At 34.8% G+C, this 23,665-nt stretch overlaps 1 protein-coding gene across 2 annotated transcripts in view; it reads right to left on the reverse strand.

Annotated features, from left to right (window-relative positions):
- Window positions 1–12,566: 12,566 nt before the first annotated feature.
- The window catches only part of LOC100926270 (coiled-coil domain-containing protein 170), a 33,462-nt gene continuing 22,363 nt past the window's right edge, over window positions 12,567–23,665 (reverse strand). For both annotated transcript variants that reach the window (XM_003759163.4, XM_031952702.1), the window contains exons 7-11: window positions 21,493–21,804; window positions 20,496–20,696; window positions 16,310–16,552; window positions 15,066–15,284; window positions 12,567–12,883 (exon numbers count right to left, since the gene is read on the reverse strand). In XM_003759163.4, the coding sequence (XP_003759211.2) occupies window positions 12,710–12,883; window positions 15,066–15,284; window positions 16,310–16,552; window positions 20,496–20,696; window positions 21,493–21,804 (1,149 nt within the window). In that variant the 3' untranslated portion in view covers window positions 12,567–12,709. The remainder of the gene's footprint in view (window positions 12,884–15,065; window positions 15,285–16,309; window positions 16,553–20,495; window positions 20,697–21,492; window positions 21,805–23,665) is intronic.

Genomic DNA, 23,665 nt, shown 5'->3' on the forward strand with positions numbered 1-23,665 from the left:
CTATATAAACCAATTAAAAGTGAAATGAGCAGAACCAAGAGATCAGTGCACCATTAACAGCAATATTGTAAGGATGATTAGCTGTGAAAGATTTAATTACTCTGTTCAATGTAATGATTCATGACAATTCTAATAAACTCATGATGAAGGAAAGCATTTGGAACTCAAAGATTATTTTTAAATAATGTTCAAAATAATCTTTTTTAAACCCTACATTGTTATGTAAAATAAACAAAGCTTTTCATTGCAAATCCCAACTAACCTCTCACAAACATTCTTACTCCAATAAATGGAGAAAATCTTAATGCTGTGGCTAAGTTCTTACCTTGGCAATATACTTTCCAGGGATGCACACAGGCTCAGCATGACATGTTCACATCAAAAGATGCACTGTGCTCTATTAATAAAGCAAAATTGCAAAGAAATATAAGATGAGCAAATTTAGAAACATATCTATTTCAATAGACTGTGCCCAACTGGGGTAGAACTTTCCAAGCTCATACTGGTCTGAGCAGCCACAATCAGACACATTGTCAAAAATCGTGATGCCATTTAGGTCTTCTCTGAGCAAGGACCAATCATCTCATTAGAAGCAGGTAGATAACATAGTGGACAGATATGACTTGCCCAGGATCTTACAGCTAGTGTCTCACTCTTGTAAGATCCTGGGCAAGTCACTGAGAATATGATTTAGTTTCCTCAGGTATAAAATGAGATTAATAATAGCACCTACCTTAAAGGATGTTTTGAAAACCAAAGGACATATGCAAATCTTAAAGTACTATATAAATTAGCTATTATTATCTCAGCTTAATTGAACTCTATTTCTGAGACCATCAAGGGACTTTTACATTCACTAGCTTCAGGAAGTCTGAACACAGCAGTTTAAATCATGTTATATCATTATATCTTTTTTGTACTGTTCCTCTTTTCAAAAGTTCCCATTAGATACAGCTCAAATGGCATATTGATTTCAAGATCTCATTTACAGAGCATTCAAAATACTTAACAGTGCAATCTGTCTGACCTACTCATGTCTTCTGTTCCTGGTCATTCTCTGTCAATTATCCAATGCACCTTCCCAGCAAATGGAGTCATTTTTATGAGATTTTATTCACTATTCCCCTGAATATATATCATCTTACAGCTGGATTTAGAATATAGGAAGGAAAAAGAACATTGGTTTAAATGATATTTTTAGGTACCAATAAAAAGAAACTTTGAATGTTGTTGTTCAGTCATTTCTGACTCTTCATGACCTCATTAGGGATTTCTTGACAAAGATACTATAGAATGATTGTAATTTCCTTCTCTAGATGAGGAAATAGGGGCAAAAAGGGTTATGGGATTTCCCAAGGGTCACATAGCTAGCAAATATCTGAAGCAGGATTTGAATTCAGATCTTCTTTCTTCAAAGCCTAACCCTCCATCTTCTTCTTCTTCTGTGCCACCTAGCTGCTCATAGTCTAGGGCAGAGATGGGAACCATCAGGTCCGTGGGCTGAATAAGGCCCACAAAACCATTTGCTCAGGCAATTGTAGGCAACGATGAACTGAAAATTAGGTACGACAATCTCCCATTGCTTGAGTTCTATACATTGATAATTTTGTATAGACCGTAAGTGATGTTATAACATCCAAATGACCCTTGGCAGAAAAAAAAGTTACCTGCCCCTGAACTAGGGGAAAAGTAAGCCAATCTCAGCCAATGCAGATTTGTTAAAGAATTATTTCAGTGACTGTGAGGAATTAAATGATGCTCAAGAAAATCACTTCACTTTGCATTATGGGGGAAAAAATAGATTAGAAGAAGTTTAAGAAACTTGAGTTGCAATTCAGATCTGTAAATCAGATCTGAGAATCTATATTTTGATTTGTAGACAATAAAGCAACCTTGCCAAGACAATTCGAGAATATGCTTACAATTCTCCCTTGCTTATACAATTTCTATCTGCCCATTCCACACAATTGTCACAGCCTAAGAGCCAAAACTAGGGTGAGGTGATTAGGTTTTTATACCTTGTACCAAAATTTAATGGCTACATTTAGAGGCAGCTGGTAGCACAGTACATAAGGAACAAGGCCTAAAGTCAGGATGATCTCAGTTCAAACATAACCTCATATACTTACTGTAAGACCCGGGTCAAGTCACTTAACATGTTTGCCTCAGTTTCCTCAATTATAAAATTTAAGGACCAAATTAGATAATATTTGTAAAAAAAAAAAAAATACTTACCACAGTGATTGACACATGGTAGGTGCTTAATAAATGCTTATTTCCACTTCCTATGCCCATTAAGCCCTTCCCTTCCTTCAGAAGCATAGAAATACCTGAGCTTAGTAATTATTTAGCCAGTATAATTAGTCAATTATTAGCTCTTTTATCAAAAGCAGGCATCCTGAGCTTCTCCTTGCCTACTTCTCAATTTTAGGGCAACCTCTCTAGCAATATTTGACAGTGTTTTGTCTTCTTCTTACTGGTGTTCACATTTTTAATCTCTAAATTGTGTATGTTCATTAAGACACTGGAATATGTAAAAATGGAGCAAATATTTTTTTATCTTGGAGACAGTCTACTCCAAATTAATACTTTAAAATTTCTTTTTAATATACACATATTCAATGTATTCTGTGTGTTTTTTATCAATATGATTCAGACTCTAATTTCATAAATGGATTCTTGACAGGAAAATGGTCTCACTATAATAGTGACATTTAATTTTTTTTTTATTTTTATTTTTTTTATTTAATAGCCTTTTATTTACAGGATATATACATGGGTAACTTTACAGCATTAACAATTGCCAAACCTCTTGTTCCAATTTTTCACCTCTTACCCCCCCACCCCCTCCCCTAGATGGCAGGATGACCAGTAGATGTTAAATATATTAAAATATAAATTAGATACACAATAAGTATACATGACCAAAACGTTATTTTGCTGTACAAAAAGAATCAGACTCTGAAATATTGTACAATTAGCTTGTGAAGGAAATCAAAAATGCAGGTGTACATAAATATAGGGATTGGGAATTCAATGTAATGGTTTTTAGTCATCTCCCAGAGTTCTTTTTCTGGGCATAGCTAGTTCAGTTCATTACTGCTCCATTAGAAATGATTTGGTTGATCTCGTTGCTGAGGATGGCCTGGTCCATCAGAACTGGTCATCATATAGTATTGTTGTTGAAGTATATAATGATCTCCTGGTCCTGCTCATTTCACTCAGCATCAGTTCGTGTAAGTCTCTCCAGGCCTTTCTGAAATTATCCTGTTGGTCATTTCTTACAGAACAGTAATATTCCATAATATTCATATACCACAATTTATTCAGCCATTCTCCAACTGATGGACATCCATTCAGTTTCCAGTTTCTAGCCACTACAAAAAGGGCTGCCACAAACATTCGTGCACATACAGGTCCCTTTCCCTTCTTTATAATCTCTTTGGGATATAATCCCAGTAGTAACACTGCTGGATCAAAGGGTATGCACAGTTTGATAACTTTTTGAGCATAGTTCCAAACTACTCTCCAAAATGGTTGGATTCGTTCACAACTCCACCAACAATGAATCAATGTCCCAGTTTTCCCACATCCCCTCCAACAATCATCATTATTTTTTCCTGTCATCTTAGCCAATCTGACAGGTGTGTAGTGGTATCTTAGAGTTGTCTTAATTTGCATTTCTCTGATTAATAATGACTTGGAGCATCTTTTCATATGACTAGAAATAGTTTCAATTTCTTCATCTGAGAATTGTCTGTTCATATCCTTTGACCATTTTTCAATTGGAGAATGGCTTGATTTTTTATAAATTAGAGTTAATTCTCTATATATTTTGGAAATGAGGCCTTTATCAGAACCTTTGACTGTAAAAATATTTTCCCAGTTTATTGCTTCCCTTCTAATCTTGTCTGCATTAGTTTTGTTTGTACAAAAACTTTTCAGTTTGGTATAATCGAAATTTTCTATTTTGTGATCAGTAATGATCTCTAGTTCTGCTTTGGTCATAAAGACCTTCCCCTTCCACAGGTCTGAGAGGTAAACTATCCTATGTTCCTCTAATTTATTAATAATTTCATTCTTTATGCCTAGGTCATGAACCCATTTTGACCTTATCTTGGTGTACGGCGTTAAGTATGGATCAATGCCTAGTTTCTGCCATATTAGTTTCCAATTTTCCCAGCAATTTTTATCAAACAGTAAGTTCTTATCCCAAAAGCTGGGATCTTTGGGTTTGTCAAAGACTAGGTTGCTATATTTGTTGACTGTTTTATCCCTTGAACCTAATCTATTCCACTGATCAACTAATCTATTCCTTAGCCAATACCAAATAGTTTTGGTAACTGCTGCTCTATAATATAATTTTAGATCTGGTACAGCTAAGCCACCATCATTTGATTTTTTTTTCATTAATTCCCTTGAAATTCTTGACCTTTTGTTTTTCCATATGAACTTTGTTGTTATTTTTTCTAGGTCATTAAAATAGTTTTTTGGGAGTCTGATTGGTATAGCGCTAAATAAATAGATTAGTTTAGGTAATATTGTCATCTTTATTATATTTGCTCGCCCTATCCAAGAGCATTTAATATTTTTCCAATTGGTTAGATCAGACTTAATTTGTGTGAAAAGTGGTCTGTAATTTTGCTCATAAAGTTTCTGATTTTCCCTTGGCAGATAGATTCCTAAATATTTTATATTATCAGTAGTTACTTTAAATGGAATTTCTCTTTGTAACTCTGACTGTTGGATTTTGTTAGTGATATATAAGAATGCTGATGACTTATGTGGGTTTATTTTATAACCAGCAACTTTGCTAAAGTTGTGGATTATTTCTAATAACTTTTTAGCAGAATCTCTGGGGTTCTCTAAGTATACCATCATGTCATCGGCAAAGAGTGATAATTTGGTTTCCTCATTGCCTATTCTTATTCCTTTAATCTCTTTCTCAGCTCTTATTGCTATAGCTAGCATTTCTAATACAATATTAAATAGTAACGGTGATAGTGGGCAACCTTGTTTCACTCCAGATCTTATTGGGAATGGTTGCAGTTTGTCTCCATTACATATGATGCTTACTGATGGTTTTAAATAGATGCTGCTGATTATTTTAAGGAAAAGTCCATTTATTCCTATACTCTCAAGTGTTTTTAATAGGAATGGATGTTGGATTTTATCAAATGCTTTTTCTGCATCTATTGAGATGATCATATGGTTTTTGTTAATTTGGTTATTAACATGGCCAATTATATTGATAGTTTTCCTAATATTGAACCAGCCCTGCATTCCTGGTATAAATCCTACTTGATCATAGTGTATTATCTTGGAGATGATTTTCTGTAGTCTTTTTGCTAATATCTTATTTAAGATTTTAGCATCAATATTCATTAGGGAGATTGGTCTATAATTTTCTTTTTTTTTTTAAATTTAATAGCCTTTTATTTACAGGATATATACATGGGTAACTTTACAGCATTAACAATTGCCAAACCTCTTGTTCCAATTTTCACCTCTTACCCCCCACCCCTCCCTAGATGGCAGGATGACCAGTAGATGTTAAATATATTAAAATATAAATTAGATACACAATAAGTATACCTGACCAAAACGTTATTTTGCTGTAGAAAGAAGTCAGACTCTGAAATATTGTACAATTAGCTTGTGAGAGGAAATCAAAAATGCAGGTGTGCATAAATATAGGGATTAGAATTCAATGTAATGGTTTTAGTCATCTCCCAGAGTTCTTTTTCTAGGCATAGCTAGTTCAGTTCATTACTGCCCCATTAGAAATGATTTGGTTGATCTCATTTGCTGGAAGGGCCTGATCCATCAGAACTGGTCATCATATAGTATTGTTGTTGAAGTATATAATGATCTCCTGGTCCTGCTCATTTCACTCAGCATCAGTTCATGTAAGTCTCTCCAGGCCTTTCTGAAATTATCCTGTTGGTCATTTCTTACAGAACACTAATATTCCATAATTTTCATATACCACAATTTATTCAACCATTCTCCAACTGATGGACATCCATTCAGTTTCCAGTTTTTAGCCACTACAAAAAGGGCTGCCACAAACATTCGTGCACATACAGGTCCCTTTCCCTTCTTTATAATCTCTTTGGGATATAATCCCACCAGTAACACTGCTGGATTATAATTTTCTTTCTCTGTTTTCAGCCTACCTGGTTTAGGTATCAGTACCGTGTCTGTGTCATAGAAGGAATTTGGTAGGACTCCTTCATTCCCTATTTTATCAAATAATTTATATAGCATTGGGGCCAATTGTTCTTTAAATGTTTGGTAAAATTCACATGTAAATCCATCTGGTCCTGGGGATTTTTTCTTAGGGAGTTGTTTAATTGCCTGTTCTATTTCTTTTTCTGAAATGGGACTATTCAAGCAATTTACTTCCTCCTCTGTTAGTCTGGGAAGTCTATATTTTTGGAGGTAGTCATCCATTTCACTTAGGTTATCAAATTTATTGGCATAAAGTTGAGCAAAATAACTCCTTATTATTTCTCTAATTTCCTCTTCATTGGTGGAAAGTTCTCCCTTTTCATTTTTAAGACTACTAATTTCATTTTCCTCCCTCCTTTTTCTAATCAGATTTACCAAAGGCTTATCTATTTTATTGGCTTTTTCATAGAACCAACTCTTAGTTTTATTAATTAGTTCAATAGTTTTTTTACTTTCAATATTTTTAATTTCTCCTTTTAATTTTAGAATTTCCAATTTAGTATTTGATTGGGGGTTTTTAATTTGGTCTTTTTTTAGTTTTTTTAGTTGCAAGCCCAATTCATTAATCTTTTCTTTCTCTGTTTTATTCAAGTAAGCCTCTAAGGATATAAAATTTCCTCTTATTACCGCTTTGGCTGCATCCCACAAATTTTGGTATGATGTCTCATCATTGTCATTATCTTGAGTGAAATTATTAATTGTATCTATAATTTGCTGCTTCACCCAATCATTCTTTAAGATGAGATTGTTTAGTTTCCAATTACTTTTTGGTCTATTTCCCCCTAACTTTTTGTTGAATGTAGTTTTTATTGCATCATGATCTGAAAAGAAAGCATTTACTATTTCTGCTTTTCTTGCATTTAATTTTGAGGTCTTTATGTCCTAATATATGGTCAATTTTTGAAGAGGTTCCATGAACTGCTGAGAAGAAAGTATATTCCTTTTTATCTCCATTCAATTTTCTCCAAAGATCCAACATACCTAATTTTTCTAATATTCTATTTACTTCTTTAATTTCTTTCTTATTTGTTTTGTGGTTTGATTTGTCTAATTCTGAGAGTGCAAGGTTGAGATCTCCTACTATTACAGTTTTGTTGTCTATTTCTTCTTGCAACTCTCTTAACTTCTCCTTTAGGAAGTTGGATGCCATACCACTTGGTGCATATATGTTTAATATTGATATTGCTTCGTTGTTTATGCTACCCTTTAGCAGGATGTAGTTTCCTTCCTTATCTCTTTTAATTAGATCAATTTTTACTTTTGCTTGATCTGAGATAAGGATGGCTACCCCTGCTTTTTTTACTTCACCTGAAGCATAATAGATACTAGCATAATAGATCTGAAACTAGGATTCTTACAAGGTGTTAAGTTAGTGGAATTGATAAATACGATGGTTATTTAGTTTAGCATGGTGTTTAATAGTTCTCTAGTTCAGTACCTCTACTTAGTACTTAATATAGTTCTACAAGATTCACACCTATGATAAGAGAGCATATAAGCTTGGACAAACTCGGCCAGTTTCAGAGCTAGAGAAGACAAGAGGACTGGAGGCTGAAGCCCTTGGACTCAGATTTATTCATCCCATCTCATACCACCTTGGTGACAGGCTCTCCTCCTTACTTTCTCTACTGAAACAAAGACCCCAGAAGGCCTTTAAGAAAGCTAATCGGGCCCCAGGAAAGGAGACAATATTCTGAAGGAGATAATAAAGGATTTGGACTTTAACACCTGGCTACTCTTGTATGATTACTGAACTAAAATGGAGGCTGCTCCCAGAGACCCAAGAAAACCGAACCAGAGAACATTATATTTTGGCGCCCAACGTGGGACCAACGACCTTCATCTGTGACCCAGAAATTAGGGTAAGTACAAAAAGGAAAGTTTGTAAAGGGCTAAAGTAGTGCTTCAGCTGAAATGGGAGAGATGTTTAGAAAACAGCCTTCTTTTCCAATTTAAAGAAAATGTATTGAAACCTTGTTAAACTTATAAAAAACAAGGTTTGATTATAACTTGGGAGCAAAACTTTTAGAAACAGTATAGTACACATCTCCTTGGTTCTCTAAGGAAAAAGAATTAGATTCAGAGGAGTGGAAATTAGTAGGAGAGCAATTATGTGAATACTACAATGATAATGGACCTGATTCAATTTCTAAAGAAACACTTTATACATATAACTTAATATAATTGGCTTTAAGAAATTATATAAGTGTTAGAATAAGAAAAAAGAAGAGCAGGAGAAGGAGGATATTGATGAACTAAGTGAAAAGCATGAAGAAGGCAAGAATAGAGTTAAGTATGAAGCTGATGAAATTAAGGAGCGTGGTGCTTCATAGCAGGAGGCATTAGGGCATTTCCCATCTCATGACCCTCCCCCCTCAATTAACCCTTCATGGGTAGAGGGAGGAGGAGGGGGAGAGACAGTGAGGGAGGTGCCTCAGCACCACCTATGAAGCAGCCTATGACAAGATTACAAAAGGCATTAGTTAAAGCAAAAAAAAGGACAGGATATATCTGATTTAAAAATAAATGCATACCCTGTGATTGAAGAATTTGATTCTTCTGGTCAAGCCAGGAGAAGATATACTCTTTTTGATCTGGAAAAAATTAAGGATTTGAAAAAGGGTTGCAGTCTTTATGGGGCTACATCATCTTATCTTAAAATGTTATTAGAGAATTTGGCTTATGAAATCTTAACTCCTAGTGATTGGAAATCTATAGCAAGGACATGTTTAGAACCTGGACAAAAGTTGTTGTGGTTTTCTGAGTATAGTAAACTATGCAGGATACAAGCCCAATGCAATAAGCAAACTGGAGTTAATATACAAATCACCTTTGACCAACTAGCAGGTAAAGGTCAGTATGCAGACACTTTAGCACAGTATCAGATTTTACACAGCACTGGCATACCTTTTAATCTTCAAGGGCAGGCACTAGTAGAAAGGAGAAACAGAGATATTAAGATGCTTCTCCAAAAACAAAAGAATGGGGGAGCCACAAGTAACCCTACAGAACTTCTAAATTTGGCTCTCTATACCATTAATTTTAAAATTTTTGATAAAGATGCACTGGCTCTGGCAGACAGGTTTTATAACTCACCAGAAGGACAGTGTCCAGTGCCAGCAGCTCCACTATCTTTAGATAATCGCCAGGTGATGTGGAGAGATCTAGAAAGTGCTAAATGGGAGACCAAATAGGTTAACTGCTTGGGGGAGAGTGTTTGCTTGTATCTCTACAGATGGAGAAGGAATCAGATGGATGCCAACGAGCCATATTTGCCTTGTCCATTGGAGAGAGACAGAAAACAGAGACCTAAGAAACATTTGACACTGAAAGAATATGGCTGATAATAGAACTTTAAAACCCTCAGGAATCATTGGATTTCCTAAGATAAAAAATTGTTGATAAGACTGTTGCATAACTTCAAAATCTTCAAGAATCATTGGATTTTCTCAAACATAATAAGACTGATATAGGACTTCAAAACTTGCAGGAATCATTGGATTCCCTACACACATAAAGTAATGGATAACAGATTCCTTTTGGACTGTTTCTAGGACTTATGGACATGTATAATTCCTCATGTTGATTCATGTTATTTGTCACATCACTACTAGCCTGTGTTACTATGTGGTTATGTAATTTATATAATTATGTGTAATACCTCCCATGTTGATATTGTGTATATCTGTTTCAAGCTAGACCCTTCAGAAACTCACTAATCTGATTTGATTCCCCTTTTCTTTTGGTGTTTTTATCTCCCTTTCTGAGACGTCAGGGAGGGCATGATCACCTCCTTTTATGGTGTTTTCACCTCTTTTTTGAGAAGTCAGGGAAAACATGATCACCTCCTTTTTGGGGTTCTCACTTCCCTGAGAAGTCAGAGCTAGAGAAGACAAGTGGACTGGAAGCACAAGCACTTGTACTCAGATTCATTCATCCCATCTCACACCACCTTGGTGGCAGGCTCTCCTCCTTAGTTTCTCCACTGAAACAAAGACTCCAGAAGGCCTTTAAGAAAGCTAACTGGGCCCCAGGAAAGGAGACAAGATTTTGAAGGAGATAATAAAGGATTTAGACTGGCTACTCTACGAAGGCTACTCCCAGAGACCAAAGAAAACCAAACCAGAAAACATTACATGCAGGTCCAACCATATCACTTCCTTACTCAATAAACTCCAGTGATTCCCTAACATTTTCAGCATCAAATACAAAATCCTTCATATGTTGTTCAAAGCTCTTAATAATCTTGCCCTTTACAGTCTTATTCTCTACCATTAGCCTCCTAGATATGCCATAAACAAGATACTTTTGAATTTCAGACCTTTTCTCTGGCTGTCCCCCATGTCTGGAATACTCTTCTTCATTTTTGCCTTTTGCTCTTTAAAAACCCATCTAAAATCCCATTTCTACGGGAAGTCTTTTCCATTACTTTTTTTTTAAGGCAATTGGGATTAGGTGACTAGCCAATGTCACACAGCTAGTATCTGAAGCTGGATTTGAACTCAGGTCCTCCTAAGTCCTGCAGTTCTATCCAGTGAGCCACTTAGCTGTTCTTTCCAATACCTTTTAATACTAATGTGTTCTGTTATTTTCCAATTATATTGCATTTTTTTTTGTACTTTTATTTATTGTCTCCCCAATTAGACTGTGATCTCCATAAGGGCAGACACCCTCTTTTGCCTCTTTTTGTATCCCTAGGACTTAAACTAGTGCCTTTCAAGTAGTAGGTGCTTAATGATTACTGGATACTTGGCTGAAAACCCTAAGGGGCTATATTTCTTCCAATATCATTGCTCCCAAGCTCCTATTGATAAGCTTCTTAACAACAATCAGCCAGTCAAACTTAATTAGCTTTTAGAAAAGGCAATTCTCAAACATCATAGTAAGAAGATTTGGTTTAACATATTCCCACCAAAATCTGGGTCATGTTCTATCTCAAAGAAATACAACATTCAGTGGAGAGAGAGCTCTAACTTAAGAGTACATTGGTGGCTAGGTGCAGGAGTAAAGCAAAGGAATAACTCATAACTCCTGCACTGTCAGTCTTTTTCTTTCTTTGTAGAGTCCACATAAAGTTCCCCTAAATATAACTTTCAGTTAGAGTTTAAGGACTGATTCCCTTTTAAATTTCATATAGATACTTCTCTCCACCTTCAAAGGTCACCCTCTCAAAGCAGTTATTACCTTCACTAATATCAGCAAACTGTCACATTAGGGAGATACTTTTCTGCCTCTAAGAGGGGCTGGTATTTCAGCCATTCAGCTCTTGTCAATGAGACTTCAAGAGCTTCTAAGCTAATCAGGTTATACAAATGCTTCCAACCTGGAAGGCTCATTTGCCCAAGATCAAGGAGGAACAATCACAAAAAGACAGAGGTACCATGTGTTTAGTTGCTGTAGCTGGGTAGCACACAGAGAGATAAGGCAGCCACTTATCCTCCACTTAGTTTTTCTGGCAGCATTCCTGCTTCAAAGCTAAGAAGGAAAAAAGAGACAGTCAGAGAGAAAGAGAGAGAGCAAAGAGAGAGATGAGTGACTCCTTTTATATGCACACTGAGTTCAACTTAAAAACTAGTCTTCAGTTCTTAGAGCCAGTTAGAAATTTTTCTCCAACATATAGCATATGCTCCTTAATCAGGCATGGTCAGAAGAAACAGGCTTTTCATAATTTTCCACTTGGACTAGAACCAGGTAGGGAATGCCTGTGCATGTGCCAAGAACTGGCTCCCTTAAATTCAGATACCCATGCTATATTGCTATTAAGGAAATAATCAGCTTTGAAATATTTTAATGCTCTTTTTATCCCTTTTTATGCATGATTACCAAATGATCCTCTTTGTCAAAAGAGAAACATAACCTCCTAAAAAATCTTTCCTAGAGATATTAAAGTAATTTAAATTTTCATCTTGGCTACACACTACTTTAACCATGGATTAAAAATAATCTATGCACAAAGAACACAATGAAATACTATAGAATAAATGTCCTGCTTTTAATCACATTATGTATTTTTAATGGTTTAAGAGTAGGCTTTGGAGACAAAAAGACCTAGATTCAAATTCTTCCTCTTACAGATACTATCTATGTTATTCTGGGTTTGCCATTTAGCCTATCTGCATCCCAAGTAACTTATTAAGACAATAAGTTACAAGTTAAAAAATAAACCTAAGCCAATACTATAAATTACTGAATTGCTCATATGTATTAGTAGAGTTCTCACACTGATAAAATCTCAGGTTCAGACTATCTCAAATAAATTACAGACGACAAGTCAAGAATTAGGGTGAAATAAGAAAGAGGAAAAAATCAAGGAACAAACATTGCAGAATAGATAAATGAAAATGCCAAACAAATTTTATTTATTCTCTAGCCATCTTCTACAGGTCTTATATTCAAACCACTAGAGAAAACAGTCTATGATTTTAAGTCTAGTTGGTTGCAGTGAAGAAGAAAAAAAAGCCGAATATCTTTTGTGTCATTCATTCTCATGGCCAGTCTTACAATCACCAACTTTTGATCTGCTGCTAGACGTAATTAAAGAAATTTCATATGCTTGTATGATAGGCTTGAGTTGATTAATAATTTCCTTGTCTGGAATTTTGATGTTAAAGCCCATCATCTTCATAATAGATTCTCTAAAATCCATGAGCTACAAGAGGGAAAAAGTCACACATACAAAAAAGAAAAAGAAAAAGTAGCATCAGTGCACAGGATTTTTGACATTTACTTATTTAAGACAGCTATAATATATATACTCTTTCATGAGTAATGGTAACAGAACCTCAAACCAGGTTTTTAAAACAGTTTTTTAAGAAAAGTGTTCCTTTCTGATATGAAGTCTGGATAAAATGACATTGTATTTTCAAAAATATTTCTTAATATTTAATTCAAAATTTATCAGGCATCTATGCTCTTAGCCCAATGGTAGAGTTTTTTACTAGAGTAAATGTAGTCTGTCTCAAAAGCCTTAAAGCATATTTGAACTTAAATAATAAAAATAACTAATGTTTCAATATATTTTTTAAAATAATCTTTTATTTCCCTCTAATTATTTTTTATTATAGCTTTTTATTTACAAGATATATGTATGGGTAATTTTTCAGCATTGACAATTGCAAAACCTTTTGTTCCAATTTTTCCCCTCCTTCTTCCCACCCCGTCCCCCAGATGGCAAGTTGACCAATACATGTTAAATATGTTAAAGTATATGTTAAATACAATATATGTATACATGTCCATACAGTTATTTTGCTGTACAAAAAAAAATCGGACTTTGAAATAGTGTACAATTAACCTGTGAAGGAAATCAAAAATGCAGGAGGACAAAAATAGAGGGATTTATTTCCCTCTAACTATAAGACAATTTTCAACTTTCATTTTTTTAAAATTTTGAGTTCTAAATTTTCTCCTTTTTTCCTCCCTTTTTCCTTTTCTTTCCCCCTTCCTGAAATTGTGAGCAATTTGATATATATACATGTTCAGTAATGAAAAAGGCATGTTGTAAATCATGTTTAATCATGAAAAAATATTACTATATTGGTAAATTTTAAAAGATGACCATATACATACAAAAGAAAGAAAATGAAAAACAGTATGGTTAGATTTGCATTCAGACTCTATCTGTTTTTTCTCTGTAGGTGGATAGCATTTTCTATCATGAGTCTTTTGGACTTGAATTAGCAAGAATAAGCTTCAGCACCTTAAAACTACTCTTAGACTTTTGAAATTCCTGTACAGTTCCTGTCCTCATGGAGTTTACAATTTAGGAAAAGCTATATGAAGCATACAAGCAACTAATAATTCAATTTTTTGTCATGTTTTGTTGAGTCTAGCCTCAAAATTTCTTTTGCATCCTCTTCTCTATATTCATGCAACCACTGCCTTCATCATCTCTAACTTTCAATACTGTAAGTATCTCCTGGATCCCCCATTTTGTTGCTCCTCCAATCTATCCTTGACATGATGCCAAAATACTCTTCCTAAGGCCAGAAACTATCCCTATCAGTCCTGTTCTCAAAAATCTTCAGGTTCACAAATTATACCCCTATGAAAAACATCTTCTGTTCCCATTTGTTAATGCATACTCTGTCTTCAAATTACCTTTTGCTCATCTATCTACAAGTTATATCATACTGTTGTTCAGTCACTTCAGTCATATCAAACTCTTCATGATCCTGTTTGGGGTTTTCTTGGTGAAGATATTGGTATGCTTTGCCATTTACTTCTCCAGCCTTTACAGATAAGAAATTGATACAAACAGGGTCAAGTGACTTGCCCAGGGTCACATAGCTAATAAATATATGGGACTAAATTTGAATTCAAGAAGATTAGTCTTCCTGACTTCAGATCCAGTATTCTTTCCACTTTGCCACCTAACTGCTCTATATAGAGCTTGTAGTATGACTCCATAAAGTATTTGGTTAATGTTTGTTGGACTGAATAAAACCTTGTATGACATTAAAAAAGCACAAAGTATAATGAAACATTTTAATATAAAATGGACTTAATTTCATTGTTGTTATATTTTTTCAAGAAAAATCTTTGAGGCACAGATTATTGCCAGTAGGTGCTTAATAAACATTGAATTAGATATTAAGAAACATATTTGAAAATACAATGCTATTTTATGGAAACTTTTCATACTAGAAAAGAACAGTTTTCTAGGAAATTTGGTCATATAAAAAAAGAAGAATCCTTGACCAAAAAAAGACTATAACTTCCTAAGCAACACCAGAAACTGACTCTTAATCAAAAAAATGCTAAATTTTGACTAACCCTTTAGACATTACTTTTTAAAAATGGTTGTTAGAAAGTAGGGAACAAAAAAGTACCTGTTTTTCTCTTCTTACTACTTCTTCAAGTGCTCTTTTTACTGTGTATAGCTCATTAGTGACAGCTTCCAGCATTTGATAGGCCATCTCTTTTTCCTCTCTGGCTTCTTGTTCAGTGTAATCTAGTGTTGTTTTCAAATTGACTGCTTTTTTAGTTGCCTTCTCTTTAATTGTTTCAACCCTTTTTAAAGATTTCTGAAGCTTTTCAATGGTTTTGTCCTGTGGGGAGTGAGGAGAGAATGATTATGATTCTGTGTCTCCTCTATCTGATAGGCAAGTTCTTGTATCTTCCCTCCAAAATGCTGGGCAAATATAAAAGAGGGGAAGGGAACAAGTATTAATTAAGTACCTACTAAGGAGTAAAGCACTGAACTAAATATTTTACAAATAACATCTCACTTGATCCTCACAAAAGCTATGGAAAATATGTTTGAATTATTACCTCCATTTTACACTTGAAGGAACTGAGGAGGAATAGAGGTTAGTGCCTGGGGTCACATAGCTAGCAATTGTCTAAGGCTAAATTTGAATTCACATCTTCCTCATTTTAGGGCCAGGATTCTATCCATTGTTTTACCTAGTTGTTCACAAGTAAGGAAGAGCTACCCACAAGAACAAATATCATAACTGACAGAAAAACAAAAAAATAGTCATTAAGAATCTACTCACAGTGAAGCAACATATAAAGTATAAAATGAGGTCCCAGCTTCAAGCAGCTATGTCTAAGTCTATGCTAGTCACACAAAGGAAACCAAAGGAGAAAGTCTGGTCAGACTATTGCCAAAATAGTCATTAGTTGATCCATAAGTGTATAGTAACAGCCATCATTCATTTAGAACTTTGTATTTATTATTTACTTTAAGCTTCAAAACAAAAACTATTAGATAAGTAGTAGATCTGGGGTTGCCCCATTTTATAGGTAAGGGGACTGGGGATTGAAGCCTTTTTCATGGTCAAAGAGTTTACTCTAAGTTTAACCTTCTATGGACTGTGCCAACTGTCTTTGAATTGAATTGTAATATCTAATTTAATGCAGAAGTTGATTTGGGGACCTTGGGACACTCAGTGGAGAACTTGAAGAAGGTCCAGAAGAAAACAACAAAATGATTAATAGTTTGGAAATTTTCTTTTAAACAAAGAGCTAAAGGGCATGTTTGTTTAAAGGAAATAAAGGGCTTCGTGAAATACTGAGAGACAAAGAACCTGATTGAGTTTCTGAAACAACTTCACTTATCTCAACTTACTTTGAGGTCATTGACTCTCATCAACTGAGTTTTCATCTTGTGATTTGACAATTTCATTTCACTAAGCTCTTTCTCAAGTTTTTCCACCTTTTCTTCTAGTCTTCCAGTTGTTGAGTTCTGCAAGCTCTTCTCAATATTTAAAAGTATTTGCTGTCTTTTTTCTTTTTCTAATTGCCTGGCCCTCTTGCCAAATTCTTCAGTCTGCGAAGTCTTCATTTGGTTTTTTCCTCTTTGATTTTCTCCCTACATCAAAACAAAGGAATTGGTCCTTAAGTGTATCTTAAAATACTTAATGCTTCTGTGATTCTTATATTGAAGTCATAGTTGATCAGTATGTCATTTTCTTAAATCAAAGTTACCTTTTTTCTTTTTTTTTTTTGGCGAGGTAATGGGGGTTGAGTGGCTTGCCCAGAGTCACACAGCTAGGAAGTGGTGTCTGAAGTTGGATTTGAACTCAAGTGCTCCTGACTCTAGGGCATCATCTAGCTGCGCCCCTCAAAGTTAAATTCTTTAACAAATACAATCTACATCTACTTCAGAAGCAAACTATGTAGAGTACTAGAGAAGTAATAAGATGGTCTGGGGTTTGAGTTCCAGATTTTTCTCAACTGCCTAGACTGCAGTTTCCTAATCTCTAAAATCATAATTTTGGTATTCCCTATCCCACAGGGTTATTGTGAGGATCAGACTGGACAATATATGTGAAATGATTTATAACAGAAAATTTATTTCCATCTAAACTATAACTTCTTCTTGTTAATATTTTTGGTTCTTTTTGTGAAAGGGACGTAATGTTATGCCACAGTTCTCTTTAACTGTTCTGACTTGGTTTCCCCTGAACTAGTTTCCTTTGTCTCAGTTTCCTTAGCTGTTCTGTTAAATCCCCTTAGTCGTAAAAACCCACTCTAGTCCATTAAGACTGGGGACCGTTTACTCTAAGGTTATAAATTGCTAGCAAGATAAACAAGAGAGCAGAACTCCTGACCCTCCCCTGTCCTCAAGAATTTACAATATCCCTCTAAAATATTCCAAGATACCTCACTGACATCTTTATCTCTGGGTATTCAGACATCCTGTCTCTGGGCTTTTAGGAGTTATGGTCTCCCTCCAACCTGACAGAAACCTTCCTGCTTTTTTGGGGAGGTCTTTGTCTCTAGGGTTATTTAAAGGAGGGGGCAGCTCTTATGCTTTGCTTCATTCTTTGAGATGACAGCCCTGGGACCAACATGGATTCCTTGGTCCCAGTATATCTTTATCTCTATCTGACTGGATAATTTGAGACGAGAGTCCTGTCCAGTCAATTATACTCTCCAATTAATAAACTATTGAAAACTCTCTAATCTCTCTCCTGCCTCAGTTTCTCCGGCATTACAGTAAGTACTGGTATCATTAGCATGAAACCAACCTTTGATTTGGTTGGGATGGGGTATAATTTCCAACTACTTCATCTAACAATAGAAGCAATGTTTTTATTACTTCTGTGGTCAAATGAAGTGGTCATTATGACAGAGACAAAATCAAGGAGTCAAACTAGACCCAAATTCATGGAACTAAGTTCCAGGCTGGGGGAACTGAGGAATAGAGTCTTTCTCAGGGGCCTAAATAAGACTAGATTCAATCTAGGGAACATCAAAAATCATTTTCTCTTTAGCTCACATTGCTTCTATTCCCATGTCACCTTCAAGGAAATTTTAGCATAATATTTGAATATGACAGACACCTGGTTCTCTACAGATGTAGATAAAGGCACTCAAGAAATGCATACTTTTGTTACAGGATAACCTTTGTTCCTTTCCTCAGAAAATATAGAAAGGCTTCTCAGGAATCCATAAATAAGCTCTACAATTTCCTCCCCTTCTGATGAATTCCACCTTTTCCCCAGGCTTGTTAATGTTCTCCAGATTCATGAAAAAGAAGCCTGTCATTTGAACTCCCTGTGGAAGGAAATAAGCTTGGAATTGCTAGAAAGGAAGTATAATAATATTCTTCTTTCACTCCCCCCAAAACTCAGGCTTAACTCCACAGTTATGGTACTACCTGAGGGCTTTGCTCTTTTGGAAGGGGGTTCTAAGACACAGACCTACATTGGCCAAGTGACACATGGTAATATTAGGGTTCAAAGCTTCAGGTCTTTTGCTCCCCCATTTTTGGTGTAGATTCCCTGCTGCCATGTGTATGACCTTCTTCCCATATCAAGACTACCCCAAAACTAGGAAATCATCTTTTCTTCATAAAAATCTGGATTGTGGAATCATTCTGCCCAGAGAATTCTTCTCCTCTATTTTGCTTTAGAGTATAGAGCTTTCTTCTCAAGCCATATGGTTGAGAGCCCAAAGAATTCATGTGCCTTTGCCTCAAGAGATATATTAATAGATTCCTAGAAGAGTAATATCCTCCCTTCTACCATTACCCCCTTCCTGAGCGCCAACAGGATTTAAGTTCTTTCTATTATGCCAGGCTATACTCTAGAAAGGAGGGGAATCCAAACCACTAGATGGTAGTAGAGTTTCACCAGTGGGCATACTCATACTCTCCATAAAATATGGATCAGCCCCAAACAAAGGCTTACCATCCTGTAAACTCATCAGATTGAGTAAGAGACTTGACATTTCTATAGTGTTTTAAGGTATGCAAAGAAGTGTACATACATTACCTTATGAGAAAAAAATAGTCCAAACATTTTATGTAACCATATTAAAATGGACAATGAAATTATTTTTGATGAAGTTTTTGTTGATGCTGAATTAAGTTGGTTTCAGGAGGGAAGAGGAAGAGAATATATATTGACACTCCTAAAGTGTAGCATAAGCCAGCTTTCATTCACAATGAAATCAGAACTTTAGTAGCTCTTCAAATAAAAGTCCATAGTAAAAGAAAAAAAATTAATCTGGTAAAAGTAAAATTTTTCGATTCTAAACTTCAAAACATTGCTCCAGATTAATTTTCATTAATTGCAACCATGTTTAGTTATATACATAGGCTGTTTAAAAAATAAATTCATAAAATTTATTGCTAGTGCATTACCTATAAGGTAAATACTTTTTTTGGTGGCACAAAATTTTCTTAGATTAACGCTTTCCATTTTCAGGGCACCTATAAAGCATTTTAGAACCATTGACTCATTTAAGCCTCACTACAATCCTTTTAATTAGTTAGGTCTTATCATCTCTATCATATAGAGGGGTAAACAAATCCTAAAAGTTGAAGCATTTTTTTTTTTCAAAGTCACCCAATAACCAAAGAATGGAGCTGGAATTCAATTCAGATCTCATCCTGAATCCTGCTTTATACTGTACTGCCTCTCGTGAATGGCATGAACAACACTGCAAAATGGATGACTTGCAACTGTTTGTGACTTGGTTGAAAGTGGCTTCATTGTTAGTTATTTGCATGCTATGTCCCCCATTAGATTGTGAGCTCATGGAGAACAGTATCAATGTAACGTGAGTGACCAATGACAGCTTAGTTTTTAGGGAGCATGTGCAGAGTGCTTGGCCTCATGGGATTAATTCCTCATATGTATGCTGGAGGAACATGCTTCTAAGTATATAGCAATAGATACCCCTACTCTCTTCTTCAGAGTATGCCTAAAAGCAAGCTCACCAAATATCCATGAAAGAAACCTCATCAGACAATGTATTGGGCAATGCTCTTAGTGATTGACCAGCCCATAATTTTGCCAGTAATGGGGTCTGCTTAAAAATACTTCTTCAATCTAATTGTTATTATGTCTGAAATTCCACCCTTAGATAATCATTCTTATAGGATCTTCTTTTAAAATAAGATGATTAATTTCCTCACTTCAAAAAATGAAATATATAATGAGAAAAGAAGAGAACAGACTTTTTAACTTCTGCACAAAATCAGAAGCAAAAGAATTGTTCAGTTTATTGCTCCTCCTCCCCCAAAAAATAAAATCTCTCAAGAATGCTAAAAAATAATGTAATTTTTTCTGAGACAATTGGGGTTAAATGACTTGCCTAGGATCTCACAGCTAGGAAGTATTAAGTGTCTGAGACTGGATCTGTATTCAGGTCCTCCTGACTTCAGGGCTGGTGCTCTATCTATTGCGCCATCCAGGTGCCCCCAAAATAAAATTATTTTTATGCACATTGAGTAAAATGGAGGGTATTAATATAATTTTTAAAATATTTTTTGTTTGCCATATATTTCAATAAAGTCTTACTTTCTTCTTGTCAAAATCCCATTTTCCTTGAAAGAAGTCATCAGTGGCACCTATCTGTTCCCACAGCTTCAGGGATTTCTTTTGCTCCAGATGCTTCTCTTCAGTTTGGGATGAATCACATACAGCCTCTTGATAAAGCTGATGCAACTGTTCAATCTGCCGAGTTAGCAATTGTATCTCTTGCTGAAATACATCCGTTTTCTACAGGTAAATGACAAAAGTGGGATTTGTCCCTATAACCCATGTTTTCTCCTTCCTTTCAAAGCCAAACACATATGCAAGTCCGATTATTATAAGTGAAATATAGATTTCATTATGCTGGAAAGATATTCCCTCAAGAAAATCTGTGGTGTAGATCATTGGTTAAAGTGAATAGAAGAGAATGGAAGCTGATGTATGAAAACAGAATACTTTCATTTAAATATAATAACGGAACAATCTAATACATTTTCAGGACACCAAAGAACTGTCCCCAAAGAGCAGAGCTAGAATACAAGACAAAACCAACATTTTTATAGAAGGTATCTGTAATACTCATTCAATCCAAAGTAAACATAGTTTTACTATGATGATTTCAGGGTTATGTATTATCTCTGTGATAATAGAGGCTTTTGGTTCAACTGTACTGATTAAATTGAACAACCAGTTAAATTATCAAAAAGTCTTATTGATATTTTGAGGATTTTTATATAGTAGATAGTTCTAAAGAGAAAAAAAGTTAAGATTATTATTATTATATATTCACTAGATATATTTTCAAGTAAATTTAGGAGATCTCTCTCAGAAGTGATATAAACAGAATTATTGGGTTTTAACAACTAGAAATATGGTAATGTTGACTTTATAGATTTTTACTCCTTTGCCTATTATAAAAGTGCAACAACAAAAATGGGTTCATAATTTAAAATGGGGCACAAACATTTGCTAAATTAAGAACCAACTTAAACCTTGTGACCAGAAAATTGTAAAATGATAACTTTTCTGCCAACATACTCACATAATTCCAAGTCTGTTCATTAGTACTGATTTCTTGTATTCTTTCTCTCACAGCTTCCTCTGTAGCTGGTACAGTGATAAGGGTGTTGCTTAGAAGAGTAGCAAGTTGATTGATGAAACTCTGGTACTGGGTCTGGGTAGTTTTAGTTTCCCAGTTGAAGGTAAATGGGGTTTGGTCTATTATAGACATTTGCTTTTCCTTGTAAAGTGAATCATGTTGACATTTATCCCAAACTTTCTGCCCATTTTTCATTTTGTCTATGAGAATGTTTTCTCTTTCCAAGTTCTTGGACAGGAAAGCTTCATCACTATCCTAAACATGACAATATATATGTTAAATCTCTGACTTTCAAACCAAGTGATTTCACATTTTATTACTTACTCTCTTTAAGATTAAAGAAGAATGTTCTATATCTCTTTTCCTGAATATAAAAATTGTCATAGACTCTAATTTGAGAGTAAAAGATGATGGATCATACATAAAGAATTGATAGTCTCTTCATTTTTAGAGCTAGAATGACCTTACATACGATGCAATCTAATCCCTTAATTTTTTTAGATGACAAATTGGAAGCCAGAACAAGTAAGTAGCAAAAAATACTGGGTTAGGAGTCAGGAATCTTGAGTCCAGGACCACTCTTATTTGACTTAAACGAATTTTTTAATTTCTATGTATCACACTTTCCCTCATCTGTAAAGTAGAAATAAAATACCTGTACCATCTTCTTCACAGAATTGCTCTTATATACTTCTTATAAAGTAAAATGACATAATAAATGTAAAACCACTTTAAAAGTTCAATGCTTTCAAAGTACTATATGAATGGAAATATTTTTGTTCTCAATCATTATCAATGAGGAGACCCAGAAAATCAACATAGTAGAGCAAAATATCTACCAATTAATGTTCACTTTTTTTTGAAAGGGTTATTACTAAAAGGAAAGTAGGAAACAAGCATTTATCAAGAGCTTTCTATGTGTCAGACACCATGCTAAACACTTTAAAATATTTCATTTGATCGTCACCCTAGGAGACATTCATTATTATATCCATAGCAACAGTAGCTTTGGGAGCTATTACTCTACACAGAAGACTCTCTCCTGACCCTGGGTACAGCTGGAACTAACAGGCAACTCTATTACCCATAAGCAATTCTGGGTTGCATTTCTAAGATGAAGAGGAGTATGTGTGATCTGCCACAAGACAGCTAGGACCCTGGTCATAGTTCCAGAGCTAAGAGGAGTACAAGCACTTGCAGTTTCAGGAGAACAGACCAGAAGATTAATGATCACACTTCTCCCAGGATAATACCACCCTAAAAGCATCAATAGCTTGCAAACTCTCAGAATTAGTTCTGAAAACAGTAGCATGAAGAAACCTGAAGATTGTACACTGGATTTCCCTACCCCTACGTGAGCAAAGCCCAACTTTAAGATGAAGTTCAAGGTAAAGAAATAAATAGGAAAAAAAAGGAAAACAAAATAACGAGCACAAAAAGCTACTATGATGTTCAGGGAAGATCAAGACAAACTTACAAGATAACAACAATGTAAAAAGAGTTACAAATAAAGTCTCAAAAAAAAATGCTAATTGGACCCACAGTCAACAGGAATTCCAGGAAGAATTCAAGAAATAAGATGAATGGTAGAAAGAAAATTGAGAAAAGAAATGAAACTGATATAAGAAAATTATAAAAAGAGAATTAGCTATAACAGTTTGGTAGAAGAGGCTACCCAAAAACACCCAACAAAATTGGCCAAATGGCAAAAGGGAAACAAAAAATAATATATCACTTAAGAACGTAAAAAGCAGAATTGACCAAATGAAAAACATAAAAAAAACTCACTGAAGAAAATAATTCCTTAAAAATTAGAAGTGGGCAAATGTGATAATGACTCCATGAGAAATCAAGAAACAAGAAAATAAAGTACAAAAGAAAAAGAAGAAAATGTGAAATATATCATTGGAAAAACAACTTACCTGGAAAAAAAATTGAGAGAAAATTTAAGAATTCTTGAAAGAGCCTAGACATTTTATCCCACATAATTATAAAGAAAATATGTTCCTATGAATTCTACAAAACATTTAAAGAACAATTAACTCTAATACTATATAAACTATTTGAAAAAATAAGGAAAGCAGGACTCCTACCAAATTCCTTTTATGACACAGAC

The sequence above is a fragment of the Sarcophilus harrisii genome, chromosome 2, assembly GCF_902635505.1.
Source record: "Sarcophilus harrisii chromosome 2, mSarHar1.11, whole genome shotgun sequence".
In the NCBI taxonomy this organism is placed as follows: domain Eukaryota; kingdom Metazoa; phylum Chordata; class Mammalia; order Dasyuromorphia; family Dasyuridae; genus Sarcophilus; species Sarcophilus harrisii.